General features: G+C 37.2%; 1 protein-coding gene across 3 annotated transcripts in view; it reads left to right on the top strand.

The window, feature by feature from the left end:
- Positions 1-10,032, top strand: part of vps8 (VPS8 subunit of CORVET complex) — a 142,698-nt gene extending 132,666 nt beyond the window's left edge. For all 3 annotated transcript variants that reach the window (XM_041263333.1, XM_041263335.1, XM_041263332.1), the window contains one exon: positions 9,826-10,032. In XM_041263333.1, coding sequence (XP_041119267.1) covers positions 9,826-9,969 — 144 coding nt within the window. In that variant the 3' untranslated portion in view covers positions 9,970-10,032. The remainder of the gene's footprint in view (positions 1-9,825) is intronic.
- The last annotated feature ends 7,441 nt before the right edge of the window (positions 10,033-17,473 follow it).

Here is a 17,473-nt window from a genome sequence, read left to right as displayed (position 1 = left end):
GAAACCCCTGTCTGCCTTGAAATTTCTGCCTGGGAGAGACCTTGCTGATGCAGTATAACTACCTTGTGTCTTGCCATGGTGTATGACTTTTGACAGTAAACTGTCTTCAGCAACCTCACCTTGTTAGCTGAGTTTCGCTGTTCCTCACCCAGTTTTATTCCTCCTGCACAGCTGTTTCTGTTTCAGTTAATGATTGTGTTTCAACCTACATATTGAATTGATGATCATTAGCACCTGTTTGGTATAATTGTTTAATCATACACCTGACTATATGCCTACAAAATCCCTGACTTTGTGCAAGTGTACCTAGAAGAATTGATGCTGTTTTGAAGGCAAAGGGTGGTCACACCAAATATGGATTTGATTTATATTTTTCTTCTGTTCACTCACTTTGCATTTAGTTAATTGATAAATATAAACTATTAACATGTCTATTTTTGAAAGCATCCTTACTTTACAGCATTTTTTCACACCTGCCTAAAACTTTTGCACAGTACTTTTGTGTGTGTGTATATATATATATATATATATATATATATATATATATATATATATATATATATGTATATATGTGTGTATATATATATGTGTATATATATATATATGTATATGTATGTGTGTGTGTGTGTGTGTGTATATATATATATATATATATATATATATATATATATATATATATATATATATATATATATATATATATATATATATAATACACACCCTGTGTATAACATGCACACTGCTTACAATATAATAAAAAGCAGCCTGGTGTTATAATGGGCCATCCTGTATACTACCTGGGCAAAAACAACTCCCAGCTTGTAGCTCCTGCCACCTGCCATGCACTTCAACATTGCCCTAGCACCTAGATACAGTTTTGTATACTATGAAGTGAGGATGTAACACAGGGAGTGGTAAGGTACATGGACGCAGAATTTTAATTATGCAATCTGTAGTATGGTGCTACAGTGAATCAGATTATTCAAACAATCTTTTGCATTAATCTGTGATATATATATAAATGTTTGTGTGTGTGTGTGTGTGTGTGTATGTAGTTTATAAACTGTTACAGAAACCCAAGATGGAATTATATTCTTAAATCACTAGTATTTTTTATAATACATGGATATTAGTATCTGTAATAAAGAATACAATTAATGGATGTTAAGGTTCAAATTGCAAGTGAATTTCATGAATACATTAAGTTAATATTAAAGAATCTTAACTATATCTTTTTGATAATTCAGGAACGGTGAATTATACTGGGTAGATCGTGAATTGCAAAAAATAATGTATTTAAGGAAAATGTGTTTCAATGAGGTATGTTTTTTTGTTTTTTTTATTAGTCGCTGTCAGAGTCAAGGATTTGTGTCGCTCGCTTGGCTGGTGCTCTCGCTGGTGAAGGATGACTGTAAATCTTCACAGAGACAGATTTGTTAAATGCCTAAAAAACACGAATCGTGGGTGTTGTCGTGATTGAAAACGAGACATTTATGTTTGAATTTAAAGTGGTCTTGAGGAGTCGAATGGGTCAAAGTTCAAGTATGTTTTCTTCCAGAGGATTTTTATTTATTTTTTATTATTTATTTTTTATTTAAACTTCCCACCCTTTATAGACAGATTTGGTCCAGTCTGTTAATTAAAATTGGCAGTTTAACTTAATTTTAGTTTAATTTCTTGAAGAATGTAACACTAAGGTATCATAATACATATCAGCTTGGTCGCATCCAATTATCACTGGGTTAATTATCCAATTATCCAAATAATGGATTCATGACATTTAAAATCAACAGATTATTCAATAAATGTTCACACAGCTTTAATCTACATATATCCCAAATCAAAGTAACAAATCAAGAAACTAAATGCCTTCATCAGAACAAAAGGGGGGCCATTGATAATGTTGCTACTGCTGAAACAGCTAAGAAAATATATCTTGCAGCTTTCATTATTGCATTGTTAAAGTTGTTTTTGTAGTCCTTAATAGTAATTGCAATTCCTAGGGCAGGAATAACTGTATTTCTAGCCACCCAAACTAAACAGTCAACTGTTCTTATCAGCCAGTAAACAGCAGAACAGATTTCCTCAAAGCAAAGTGAGTGACAGAGGCATCCATAGCTGTTGTTTCCCTTTGGTGACCAGTTGGTTTAAAGTAGATTTTACTGTATTAGCAACTTAGTTGTGTACTGTACCTGAAGAGAGTCCTACACAAAAGTAGATGGAAACCTTATCTGAAAGACTGCACCTGACCCCATTTCATCTTGAAGGAGCTTTTATAGTAAAGGGACATAGAGCATGTGTACATAAAGAGACAGAGCGACTGTTGCCCACACAGTTTCCAAGATGGTCATGCTCTGTTTGCAGAACACAGTGTTTGTCTGACATTGAGAAAACCCTGGCAGGGTGGGTCATTTTAAGGTGTGCCCGAAGTCTCCAGGATAGATTGAGTGATCTGAAGCATGCTAAATTAGCCAGTAGGAGCCTTGGCTTATCCTTGAACCCGTCCTGCCCTTTCGCCTTGCTCAGTAGCGATGACTATGAATATAAATTTACTGTTTTATATTGTAGACAGATCTTGAGTGAAAAGGTTCTGGTAACCGGGCTTCAGATATTACACCTTCTGTTTTGATTGGGTCCGGTTTTCTGGTTCCAGGGCTTGGTTTTATGGCTTTATACTGAAGTCAAATTATGAGTCTGTCAGCCCTGTATTGCTGTGATATACACATGTATTGAGCACAAAAGTAAGAATGTGACCATTGTAAACTGGTCTAATACTGGTCTACTAACCAGGGAAGTGTAACCCTAGTATAAAGATTTTGCCCAAGCAGGCTTTTGATTTTTAGAGTAAAGGGAAAACATTTCAGCTGACCTTCACTGTCTTTCCATTTCTCCTTTGAGAATTCTGGAGTTATTTCAAGCAGACAGTGATTAAGAAAAACTCTCCTATAGAGGAAAGTGAAGTGTTGTTTGTTTGGTTTCCACAGCAACAGACAATGCCATGTATTTATCCCTGGACACATTGTTTTGCTCTCTATGGATTCAGGAAACTAACAATAATATTCTTTTAAATCATAGATTATATTGTATCCTTTATCCTCTTTAGTTTTGGGATGGGCACAGTCTACACGTTCGTCAAATGAGCAACAGAGTTCAATTCACCTCACTAAGGGGATCTCATTTAAAATGGCTAATTGTTGTTTTAATGTTCCTAGGGTTTTAGTGGTTAGTTGTTCACCTGGTAGGCTTTCCGTGCATATACTGTAAAACAAGAACATTTCGTGAGCAATAAATGTTAGCTAATGTAATCTTAAACTTTGAAATTGTCTGTGTGCAATGATGTCTTTTCTATAGTATTTGGTACCAGGGATAGTGGCCGATTTAAGTTTTGGAATGAAGGCGTTTCACAGTACTTGTTTAAATCAGCATACCCCATATGGTTTTAACCTTTTTGGCTTGCCGCTTTAGGGCTTGACATTATTACTGCAGCTGTGAAGCAGTTTAACTGACCATAGTCCAGGATGTTATTAACACTATTAAGGCTATTGTGAGCTTAATCCTGCAGCATATTCATTTGAAAATGAAACTTTCTACGATGGTGCAAATATCAGCTTCCCCCTGCATATCAGGTGAAGTGTAATTATAAGTGGAGCTTAGCTACTGTATTCCAATGACTGGCATTCTCATTTGAAACTCATTATCGTTTTAACCTGTTGCCCTTTCTATAATGTGTACTCCATTAAAATCAGACATTTTAAATACTGAGCCATCGACACAAATAACAAAAGATCTTCCGAGATGAAAAATGCCAGAAGCAGAAAAAAAAATCTGTGGCTATTTTTCACACTTACGGAATTTACTGTAATAACACACGCACGCACTGTTCAATCACTGCACTCCCCGGCTACTTTGCCATGAAATCCTACCTTCATACCTGGGAGCTTTCTCATCCTGCGGTGCTGGGGATGAATAACACTGGAAGAAACTGATACAGTAGAGGTGCCCATACATAAGTCATGCTTTGGAAGTGTGCTCTTAATCTAGAGAGAAGATTTCCCCAGTCGTGATGAAACTTGCTATGGACATATATCATTGATAGTTTAAGGAGGGGCCCTGTCTGTCCGTCTTGTCCGTATGTCGCTGTGACCAGTTCCATTTGGTCAGCAGGCAGCCAGAAGCTTTTAAGGACAATTGATTACTACTTTTACTGTTAGTCTGACAGAAAATGAAGCCTCTGGCTTTAAAAAAAAAAAAAAAAAAAAAAAAAAAAAAAAAAGCATTTGCCACTTTGGCAGCAATTCTAGATCAGCCTGCCATCAATACTGTACAGCCAACCACCATGAGGCAGTCCCGTATTATATTCCCCAGGTATGTCTCACACAAACAACAATCTACCAATTGCTGCCAATTGCACATTTCCCCACGTATTACACAGACCTACCTGCGGATAATCACAATGGACTCATAATGAACGAGCTCTGTGGTTAATTAATATTTCTATTTTACTGATCTGAGATTCTACATGGTGGTCTCAATTTTCGGGATTTTATTAGTGTTTTTTATTACTGTTTTATTCAAGTTATGGTTTGTGTCATGTCACTTGGATTAAAAATCCCATCGCTGCTTTTATCCTGATAATAAGAGTCGGTGTTCCTGAGCGCAGTCGGTGTGTCACCCTTCCTCAGCCAGTGAGGGGATCGGAGGTGGCTGGCAGGTGTTTGGATGTGCTCCAGTGGAGCTGAGAGGGAAGCCACAGGGCTTTTGTCTTATACTGACCAAACAGCTGCCCTCAGCGGACGGGAACTAGCACAGAATCACCAGCTTGAGGGGCTTTGTCTCCACTGCAACGGGGGAAAAGCACAGCTGACTCCATTCACTCACCACCCATCTCTTCATACAAAAATAGAACTGCATAAAAGGGGGCATTAGATTTGTGCCACCAGCAATTACCGTACCAGAATTTTTTGTTTTCAGCTAAATAATTACCAGTTAATTACCTAATTATGATTTAACTATTTAAATAAGCCTTGTAGGAAGATGCTGTAGGAGAATAATTAAGTAGTAATTTAGAGAGTAGAGAGTAATTTAGCTTTAGCTGGTAGACACTGTAGGTGAAATCCAGGGTGTCCTCAGAGATGTACAATGCTTCGGTATGGGTTGAAAAGTCGACCTCTTGCTTTCGTACAAATTTTGTGTTTAAAGGTATGTTTTTATTTTTTAAAAAGCAGATTATTTCTGCTTTGAATTAGAACTAGAAATAATGTTCTTTCTGCACAAGGCAATGAGAATGAATTGAATCAGTTTTGATAGATGAGATGGCTTTCTGAACCAATATAGATTGTTCTGCACCCAGCAAGACATTTATCTTAGTCTCTCCTTAACTGCAACACTAATTACAGTGTTGGTACATGTGAACTATTTGCCTGGTCCCTTGAGGCACTACGTATATCTCAATGTTTCATTTTGGAGTTTAGTTATTTTCACATATACTGTAATATTTTTCTCAGTCCTGATGATGTGCAGATCATTTATAAATAAAAGATTTAGCAATTCAAGTGGAGTGTTAGTTCCCTTGAAGTGCTACTGAACACTGCGAGTTCCAATCCATCTCATTCGGACACGGGTCTGGAAGATGGGAATTTGCCAACAAGTGATAAAAATAAAATATTTACTATGGAAGGTGTTTAACCTTACTAGAAATACCAAAAGGTAGAGTATATTAGCAGAATTTTTTTCCTTTTTACATTTTACCGACATTTTCAAACTCTTAGATCCATACTGAATTTTACGTAATATAAAGATCATGCCCACAGCCATCTGTTTAGAACATAAGAACATAAGAAAGTTTACAAACGAGAGGAGGCCATTCGGCCCATCTTGCTCGTTTGGTTGTTAGTAGCTTATTGATCCCAGAATCTCATCAAGCAGCTTCTTGAAGGATCCCAGGGTGTCAGCTTCAACAACATTACTGGGGAGTTGATTCCAGACCCTCACAATTCTCTGTATAAAAAAGTGTCTCCTATTTTCTGTTCTGAATGCCCCTTTGTCTAATCTCCATTTGTGACCCCTGGTCCTTGTTTCTTTTTTCAGGCTGAAAAAGTCCCTTGGGTCGACACTGTCAATACCTTTTAGAATTTTGAATGCTTGAATTAGGTCGCCACGTAGTCTTCTTTGTTCAAGACTGAACAGATTCAATTCTTTTAGCCTGTCTGCATATGACATGCCTTTAAAGCCCGGAATAATTCTGAGTCGCTCTTCTTTGCACTCTTTCTAGAGCAGCAATATCTTTTTTATAGCGAGGTGACCAGAACTGCACACAATATTCAAGATGAGGTCTTACTAGTGCATTGTACAGTTTTAACATTACTTCCCTTGATTTAAATTCAACACTTTTCATAATGTATCCGAGCATCTTGTTAGCCTTTTTTATAGCTTCCCCACATTGTCTAGATGAAGACATTTCTGAGTCAACAAAAACTCCTAGGTCTTTTTCATAGATTCCTTCTTCAATTTCAGTATCTCCCGTATGATATTTATAATGTACATTATTGCGTGCAGTACCTTACACTTTTCTCTATTAAATGTCATTTGCCATGTGTCTGCCCAGTTCTGAATCTTGTCTAGATCATTTTGAATGACCTTTGCTGCTACAACAGTGTTTGCCACTCCTCCTACTTTTGTGTCGTCTGCAAATTTAACAAGTTTGCTTACTATACCAGAATCTAAATCATTAATGTAGATTAGGAATAGCAGAGGACCTAATACTGATCCCTGTGGTACACCACTGGTTACCACACTCCATTCTGAGGTTTTTCCTCTAATCAGTACTTTCTGTTTTCTACATGTTAACCACTCCCTAATCCATGTACATGTGTTTCCTTGAATCCCAACTGCGTTCAGTTTGAGAATTAATCTTTTGTGCGGGACTTTGTCAAAAGCTTTCTGGAAATCAAAATAAACCATGTCATATGCTTTGCAGTTATCTATTATTGATGTTGCATCCTCAAAAAAATCAAGCAAGTTAGTTAGACACGATCTCCCTTTCCTAAAACCATGTTGACTGTCTCCCAGGACCCTGTTACCATATAGGTAATTTTCCATTTTGGATCTTATTATAGTTTCCATAAGTTTGCATATAATAGAAGTCAGGCTTACTGGTCTGTAGTTACCTGGTTCAGTTTTGTTTCCCTTTTTGTGGATCGGTATTACGTTTGCAATTTTCCAGTCTGTCGGTACCACCCCTGTTTCAAGAGAGTGCTGCATGATCTTGGTTAGCAGTTTGTAAATTACTTCTTTCATTTCTTTGAGTACTCCTGGGAGGATCTCATCCGGCCCAGGGGATTTGTTTATTTTAAGAGCTCCTAGTCCCTTTAACACTTCTGCCTCAGCTATGCTAAAGTTATTTAAAACTGGATAGGAACTGGATGACATGTGGGGCATGTTGTCAGTATCTTCCTTTGTAAAAACTTGTGAAAAGTAATCATTTAATATATTTGCTATTTTTTTTTTCTTCATCTACGATTTTGCCATTTGTATCTCTTAAACATTTAATCTCCTCTTTGAATGTTCTCTTGCTGTTGTAATATTGGCCTTTCTAACTTCCTTTTTGACTTGCGTTTGCAGTTCTGTGTACTCTTTCTGCGTACTTTCTTTTTGGTCCTTTTTTATGCTCTATAAAGTGCCTTTTTTAGCTGAATATTTTTTTTAATTGATCTATTAAACCATTTTGGCAGTTCAGTTTTACATTTAGTTTTGTCTACTTTAGGGATGTAATTGTTTTGCGCCTCTAGTACTACATTTTTGAAGAACAACCATCCTTCTTCTCTGGGTGTTTTCTCTATTTTAATCAAATCTACTTCTGTTAGTCTCTGTTTCATACCTTTAGAACTACTAGACAAGGGTTCCTCTCTTCTTGAGTTCCTGCAGATACTGTAGGCTGCACTCTACTCCTCTCGTGTGTGTGTGTGTGTGTGTGTGTGTGTGTGTGTGTGCCCCATGCTGCATTCTAAACAGATTATCGGAATTCTGCAGCAGCTTCTGTTCCTTGATAATGCTGCTCAAGCTAAGTGCTGTACAGTTCAGAAAAGTAATATTCTATGACCTGCCTGTCGGAATATAAAATCACATTTAAAATACTCGCCTTTTTAAAGCACTTATTATCCAATTCTGCTTTTGAAAACTGTCTTGGTATCAATTTAAAAAAATAAAATAAAAAAAAATATATATATATGCGTATCGCACTGACCTTTTTAAAAAGGCAGTTTTATCTTGGTATTCTGAATTCCTTGCAAATTGTTGCGTCTTTACATTTTTATTTTTGTTCTTCAGCACCAAAGGAATCCCCCACCCCCACCACTGACCTAAAATAAAAATGAAAACTACATTCTTCCTGTCTGCATCTGCTGCTTTCTCGCATGGCTTGCAAAAGAATAAGCAACTCCGAGCAATTCTAGTTAGCATGGTGTTTTTGTTTCTGCTCTTACCTTTTAATTGCACCATCATGTAATTGTAGCAGCTAAAACACTGGGATCTTCCAGTGTTCCAAAGCTATGTTAAAACTGATCATCCTGCCAAGTCATAGTTCTAATAATATTGTTGCGTATCTCACAAAAAATATTGTGATTGTTAATATACTGTACTGGTCATTTTGCTCTGTATTATTAATTATTCAAGAGTTAAATAAAATCTGGTGCAGAAAAAAATGCAATGTGGGTAAAGGATACAATATAATCATTCAAGCAGACAAATGTTTCGGATAATGCCTTCATCAGTAAAATTGCTGGTAGTTTTACCTTTTTATTTTAAACTTCAACTTAACAATCCAGAAAGTAAAATATCTCAAAACAGTGATTGGGAAAACCCACCCTACAGTAAATACAAGACCAAGGAGATACCTGGTCCATCACTGTGCGCCATCATTTCCTTTAGAATTTTAAATCCACAAGAGCTACAAAAACAGATGTCAGTCTTTTTTTAATGATCCACCCTTCTGTATCTAAATAGACTCTACAGATTGGGTAAAGTTTTTATTACTGTGGAATACTTGGTTCAAAATCCATAATATGATGATTTTCAGGCCATTAATTTTTGGAGCTGTCTTGCAAGGTGTTTGTAATATATGATGATAAGTCATGTAGACTTACTGTGTGTGTGTGTAAATTCCCCTAAGAGTGGATGATTGAGTGTTTAAAGCTGTAGGTGAAAGGTTTAGTAAGTACAGGAGTGCTGTTCGGCACAGTAAAACTGATTATTTGAACACAGATTCAAGACTTTATTCCACTTTAAACATCTCTAATTCAGTTGAAATGCATTCATAACGACATTGCCAAAATGCCATTGATATCACACCTTAATAGTAGTATCAGTTTAATTGACTTTCATTTGTTTAAGAACATGGTGGATTTGATGAAGAAACTCCAGGCAGTGAATACAGTGTTCTTTGACGAATCCACAACGCTGTTTGTTCTCTTTGACAATTCCAGTTCTCAGATGAATTGCAAATCAATTGAAAGATCAAAAGGTGATTTGATTAATCTGTATCCTGCCGGGATAAGACACAGTACCAGGAAATTGTCCAGTCATTTTAGGGGTAATCTCCTTTATAACTGAGGATAGGTGCAATCCTGTCGATTTCCCAGTGTTGTAAAATGCTGGAAATAAAAAAAATCCATCTGTGGCATACCCTGGCAAGGTATGAGTTAATCAAATGAGCCCCTCAGCCTCTGATCAGGGAGCACACCCAGGCTCTTAATCTAGGAATTTAAGTTTACAGTTTGTTTTGAATATCACAGAAGTAATTCCCCTCTCTCTGGCTGTTTGGTCTTGCAGCTCACCATCCTGACGGAGCTCTCTCATTCCCGGGGCAGCGAGAAGCCCAGTCTGCTGAATCCAACCCAGCCTGGCTCAGGCAGCATCTTCCACAGTGAGAACTTCCAGCTCAAACTCTCCCCTCCACCACTGATGGAGGAGTGACAGCAGTCAGTCTAAAAAAGTTACACAGATCTGTTACAGTACTAATAAACACAGTCTAGACCATTTCTGATGCATCTTTGTTTTTTTATTGAAGGTTATTCTAAAGCCACATTTCCATTGCTTCCTTATTTTATAGGTCTATTTTACCAGGTAAGATGAAACGTTAACCTTATTTTTTTTTTTTTACCAGGCAAGACTTAAACACTGACCTGACCCGCAAGGTGTCTGCTCATTCACACAGTGCAGATTTACTGTATTAGCCACTCACAACTCTGCACAGTTAATGCCCTATTCATGGATAATTATCACACATACATACACGCTCGTCTCAATGTGACCATTAAGAGACCATTCACAGTTTATAAAATCGGGTGTAGAGTCCACACTCCAAAACAGTATGTGAATCCAAAACCATTCCAATATTTAAAGACATTGAAAAAGACCTCTGGTAATAGTTATGGATGATCAGATTTACAGTATACCATAAATCAGGCATGAGAAAGCAAGGACATGGTGTATAGATGTCCTCTCATGTATAGACCATATAACAGAACTATCTTTGTTTTTGTGATTTTATAAAAATTGAATATCCCAGAACTGATAACTGTGCAAGATGACATCTCTTGTAAGAGACAACACACACAATGTATTTACTTGTAGTAAGATGTAATGATGATGTAACAACAAACATAGGACCTACAGTATTTGGGTAGTCCACTGCCTGTGTTTAAAAAAAAATTCAAAAGCTGGCTGTGTTTGATAGAATATGAAAGACCAAATCTTTAAGATGGGCGAAAGTAATTAATAACTGCGTTTATTGTGGCATATATTAACAGTATTACAAAATGATATAGAATAAGACTTTGCAATGCAATGTTTAATCACAGTATCCCCAAAATCTGATACTCAATAATGTGTGCTAAATAATGTTAATACCAAGTTTCATGACAATTGGACAGGCGGTTCTCCAGATGAATGTAAACCTTTACGTGTGACAGACAGATCTATGAACAGACAGACACCCCCATAAATCCCTAACATCTGATCAAATGATCATTAAATGAGATATGGAGTGTATGTGATCATACTAACTATATTGGTCTTGTATCACACTGCAAACGATGCTATGTCAATGATGCATCGATATGCAATGAACACCCCTCATAATCATACGTGGCCATTGCTTGTATATTAGTGTGCAAAGCTACCATTTCTGATGATAAAATCATCTCTCCTTATTGTTTCTGATTTGCATGCTTTTTTAAGTAAATTAAGGGATGTCAATTTTGATGAGCGCAACACTACAGATTAAGTAGGTTAAAATTCACACTTATGTAAAACATATATAAGCGTTATATATATATATATATATATATATATATATATATATAATATATACATATATATATATATGTATATGTATGTCCTATGATATGTATGTATGTACATATGTACAATTACATACAGTGGCTTGCAAAAGTATTCAGACCCCTGACCAATTCTCTCATATTACTGAATTACAAATGGTACATTGAAATTTCGTTCTGTTTGATATTTTATTTTTAAACACTGAAACTCAGAATCAATTATTGTAAGGTGACATTGGTTTTATGTTGGGAAATATTTAAAAAAAAAAAATAAATAAATAAAACTGAAATATTCAACCCCTGTGCTGTGGAAGCTCACAGTTTGCACTGTTGAAAGAAATTGCCTTAACGAGGACACAATTACCTTACCATTGGCCTCCACCTGTGAACCATTAAAGTTGCTGCACATTTTCTGGATAAAAATCCCACTGTTGAAGGATCATTGGTAAGGCTGTGAATCTGAAGGAAAATGAAGACCAAAGAGCATTCTACAGAAGTTAGAGATAAAGTAATACAAATGCATAGATTAGGGAAAGGGTACAAAATAATATCCAAGTGTTTGGATATCCCAGTGAGCACAGCTGGATCAATAATCAGGAAGTGGAAGCTGTATCACACCACCCAGGCACTGTCAGAAAAGGCCGTCCCTCAAAACTCAGTGCTGAAACAAGGAGAGTTGTGAGAGAAGCCACAGAGAGGCCAACAATCACTTTGAAGGAGCTAGAGTTCAGTGGCTGGGAGTGGAGTAATGGTGCACCAGTCAACCATATCAAGAGCTCTGCATAACACTGGCCTGTATGGGAGGGTGGCAAGAAAGAAGCTATTACTCAAAAAGTACCATCTGAAAGCATGTCTGGAGTTTGCCAGAAAGCATGAGAGTGACCCACCTGCAATGTGGGAAAATGTTTTGTGGTCAGATGAGACCAAGATAGAGCTTTTTGGCCAAAACTCAAAGCGCTATGTGTTGCGCAAACACTAAAACTGCCCATGCCTCAAGACACACCATCCCTACAGGGAAGTATGGTGGTGGCAGCATCATGCTGTGGGGATGCTTCTCATCAGCAGGGACTGGGCATCTTGTTACAATTGAAGGAAGAATGGATGGAGCAAAATACAGGAAAATACTGCAAGAGAATCAGCTTCAGTCCGCTAAAAAACTGAAGCTTGGAAGGAAATTCACCTTTCAGCAGGACAATGATCACAAGCACCAGGCCAAAGCAACACTGGAGTGGCTCAAGAACAAAAAGGTGAATGTCCTACAGTGGCCCAGTCAAAGTCCTGATCTCAATCCCATTGAGAATCTGTGGCATTATTTGCAATTGCGGTCCACAAGCGTCGTCCAACCAACCTGAACAACCTGGAGCAAATCTGCCAAGAAGAATGGGCCAAAATCACTCCGACACTGTGTGCAAAGCTGGTACATACTTACCCCAAAAGACTTAAAGCTGTTATTGCAGCAAAAGGTGGCTCTACCAACTATTAATGTGTGGGGGTTGAATACTTATGCAAGCAAGATATTTCAGTTTTTTATTTTTCTTAAAAATATTTCCCAACATAAAACAAATGTCACCTTACAATAATTGATATTGAGTTTCAGTGTTTTAAAATAAAATGTCGAACAGAACGAAAACTCAGTGTACCATTTGTAATTCAGTAATATGAGAGAATTGATCAGAGGTCTGAATACTTTTGCAAGGCACTGTGTGTGTGTGTGTGTGTGTGTGTGTGTGTGTGTGTGTGTGTGTATATATATATATATATATATATATATATATATATATATATATATATATATATATATATATATATATATATATATATACAACTCTGGAAAAAATTAAGAGACCACTGCAAAATTATTTGTTTCTCTGGTTTTACTATTTATAGGTATGTGTTTGGGTAAAATGAACATTTTTGTTTTATTCTATAAACTACTGACAACATTTCTCCCAAATTTCAAATACAAATATTGTCATTTAGAGCATTTATTTGCAGAAAATGACAACTGGTCAAAATAACAAAAAAGATGCAGTGTTGTCAGACCTCAAGTAATGCAAAGAAAATAAGTTCATATTCATTTTTAAACAACACAATACTAATGTTTTAACTTAGGAAGAGTTCAGAAATCAATATTTGGTGGAATAACCCTGATTTTCAAGCACAGCTTTCATGTGTCTTGGCATGCTCTCCACCAGTCTTTCACATTGATGTTGGGTGACTTTATGCCACTCCTGGCGCAAAAATTCAAGCAGCTCGGCTTTGTTTGATGGCTTATGACCATCCACCTTCCTCTTGATCACATTCCAGAGGTTTTCAGTGGGGTTCAGGTCTGGAGATTGGGCTGGCCATGACAGGGTCTTGATCTGGTGGTCCTCCATCCACACATTGATTGACCTGGCTTTGTGGCATGGAGCATTGTCCTGCTGGAAAAAAACAATCCTCAGAGTTGGGGAACATTGTCAGAGCAGAAGGAAGCAAGTTTTCTTCCAGGACAACCTTGCACTTGGCTTGATTCATGCCAAAGCTGCCCGATTCCAGCCTTGCTGAAGCACCCCCAGATCATCACTTTTCCTCCACCACATTTCACAGTGGGTGCGAGACACTGTGGCTTGTAGGCCTCTCCAGGTCTCCGTCTAACCATTAGATGACCAGGTGTTGGGCAAAGCTGTTGGACTCATCTGGGGGTGCTTCAGCAAGGCTGGAATCGGGCAGATTTGTCTTTGTGAAGGACACATGAATCAAGCCAAGTACAAGGTTGTCCTGGAAGAAAACTTGCTTCCTTCTGCTCTGACAATGTTCCCCAACTCTGAGGATTGTTTTTTTCCAGCAGGACAATGCTCCATGCCACAAAGCCAGGTCAATCAATGTGTGGATGGAGGACCACCAGATCAAGACCCTGTCATGGCCAGCCCAATCTCTAGACCTGAACCCCACTGAAAACCTCTGGAATGTGATCAAGAGGAAGGTGGATGGTCATAAGCCATCAAACAAAGCCGAGCTGCTTGAATTTTTGCGCCAGGAGTGGCAAAAAGTCACCCAACATCAGTGTGAAAGACTGGTGGAGAGCATGCCAAGACACATGAAAGCTGTGCTTGAAAATCAGGGTTATTCCACCAAATATTGATTTCTCATCTCTTCCTAAGTTAAAACATTAGTATTGTGTTGTTTAAAAATGAATATGAATTTATTTTCTTTGCATTATTCGAGGTCTGACAACACTGCATCTTTTTTGTTATTTTGACCAGTTGTCATTTTCTGCAAATAAATGTTCTAAATGACACTATTTTTATTTGGAATTTGGGAGAAATGTTGCCAGTAGTTTATAGAATAAAACAAAAATGTTCATTTTACCCAAACACATACCTAGCTTATATAGCTATAAGCTTATATGTACTTTGTATGCATTCAAAGATGCTGTGTCCTCAGAACTGGAGTTGGCTCTAATTTGTGTTAAACTGCATGAAATAGTGTGGGGAGGATTCAGGGTTTGGCAGCAGTAGATGTTTTGAACAAACGCAGCTTTGTTGTTCTGTATTAACCTACAGGAAACCTATTTTATGCACCCATGGTTATCACCCCTTTTAAACCCGCTTCATCACAATGTTCTGTAACAGACGTTTTTGCAAAAGCAGAACCTTCCATTTTCGTGGTCTTTGTCTATCAGTTGAAAGCCGAAATGTCTACCCACTTAGCGAGGGTGCTTTGAAAGTAGATAATGCCCCTTTTATATCAGATGCACAAAATTTGATGGCCAGATCTGTCTTGTCCTTTTGATGTGATTTTAGTTTTAGCTCAAGTCACATTTTCACTGAGGCCTCCAGCTCATTAGCAACTATCTTAGCACTGAGATAAGTCTGGGGGTTACTAGCCCTGTGATTCATTATCCTAATGAGCAGAAAACACACATGGGCAAAGATCCTGGCACTGCCCCTTCCGACGGGAAATCTCATGGCAGTGCAGAGATAATAACTGATCTATGACTGGAGTTAGTGGGAGTAAGATTTTCACACTGCATAGAAAAATGTATCAGTTTGTATTTTGAGCATTGTGCTGGTTTGTAAGTGTTGAAATGGTACAATTAGGGCATTATTTTCAAAGTTGTGTAATTACCAAGTTGTGTAAATAATGTAAATCTACACTTTAGTTTATATTAGTTTGACTTGTGTTAGTGTCCGACAGACCGCAGTGTGTGGTATAGACAAAAAGAAATGTCGAGATGACTTAAATACCACACATATAAAAGGCACATGTACCGCAAGAACATCAAAATTACCCAAAAATTAGGCAAGTACAGTGCATCTCATGAATATTTTAAAAACGTTAAACGTTGATCCCTCAGAAACATTATTTGGTTAGTCAATGTTCTTGCTCTTAGCTGGCAACTTTTTTTTTCTCTACCAGTTTCTATTATCAAGGTACGATTTGGAGCCCTTTTCACAAAGCTTAGGTAAACTGAGAAATAATGTATGGTCTTTACTAGAGAAAGATGAGTCCAAAGCACTATTTCCATCCGTTCTCAGAAGAGAACTAGTTTGAATTCAAAATGAAACAATTGAAAACTTGAATAAAACTGTAAATTAAACTTTTAAAATAACAACAACGTCCTTGTACTGGTTTCAAATCGCAATAAATCTCTTATTGCCATGTATTGCCTTGATAGCTAACGTTGTCTGTACGGCAGCAACCTTGCCTCCTGCCTTCCTGACCAGCGGTAATGCCCTCTAACCAGGTTCTACTGCTTTATCAAATAAAAGTGGCTTTACTCTCTTCTCTATCACAAGCACCCCTTCATTCCACCCAGCTCCCATGGCAGGCGCAGTGCACCAAGGAACCAGGGCCTGACTCTCAGTGGAGCCCCAAAGGGAACTAAAACGGGCCAGCTGGGTAACATTGTACCTCTGCGACTCTGGGACCCAGAAGTAGACAGCCCCCGCACAGTTTGGGGGGGCAGGGAACTTGTGTTGGCAAGATAGCAGGAGCTGAGCTTTCCTGCCATAGTATTTTTTAGTTTGACAATGTTTCAAACATCAAAGCTTTTGTTTGGCAATCTAGATGTTATTATACTGTAGTTACTATTAATATAGTCTTCATTTATTATAAAATAATTAAATCTTTTTCATTTTTGCTGTGTAAAAGGCACAAAGCATATTAATCTTTAATCTAATTAATTACACCGTGTAACAATTTTTTTTTTTTTTTTTTTTTTGTTCCTGGGTAGTAAGTGTTATTTCCTAATTGCTTATGCCTCAAAAGTATAGAAAATGGCTGTTATTCCCCACAAAAATGACTACAAAAGATTTAGAAGTGAGTAGTTTTTCGAGATTTACGATTATACTGTAAATTTACAGTATAATCGTAAATCTTGAAAAACTACTCACTTCTAAATCTTTTGTAGTCATTTTTGTATTACTTTAGTATAAATACATGTTAATTTGGATTCATATGTTGTTTTTTTCTGACTTTATGTGAACGAAAAGACACAAAAGCGCCCGTTTTCTCATTGGAAATAGTGGTATTTTGAAGTTTACCTGTCCTGGTCACAAAAGCAAAGTTTGTGGGGTGCCAAGCAGATGCAGATCTTGATCTAAGGAAAATTCTCTGAATTTGGCTGTTTTAAGCCGTATTCCCACAGAAAATGCAGGATTAGTGCCGGCACTGATGCCGCACTTCGTTTTCTAAATTCCTCATTTACATGCAATAATATTGCCAGTTCAGTTCATTTACACAGAAGGCGGATATTCTCACGTTAATATAATTTGCAAGTGTTCTGTACCGTGACAGTAACCGAAAACACCAATTTCATGCATTATATCAAAAACGAAAGCCCCGGAAAAAACGATCTACATAAAACTCGAAAATAACTATAAAAAATAAATAAAAAATAAGCACTGAAAAATTAATAAAAACAGAAAAACAGAAGCCCTAGTTATATCAAACAAAATATTTAAATATCCAACTTGTACCTGCATAATGACCATACTATAAAGCCTAATAGGTATTTATGCAAGTGGTCAGTATGATACACAGTTGCACTGTAAATATGGTGCTTTTCCACTTAGCACTAGGGAATAGTTAAGATTTCCAACCTCATGAATATGCAAGCTCTAGCTGCCCACTGCTCCCCAAATCAACTAATT

Source organism: Polyodon spathula, chromosome 11 (assembly GCF_017654505.1).
Source record: "Polyodon spathula isolate WHYD16114869_AA chromosome 11, ASM1765450v1, whole genome shotgun sequence".
NCBI lineage: Eukaryota > Metazoa > Chordata > Actinopteri > Acipenseriformes > Polyodontidae > Polyodon > Polyodon spathula.
The sequence above is the reverse complement of the archived record's forward strand: the minus strand, read 5'-3'. Positions and strand labels throughout refer to the sequence as shown.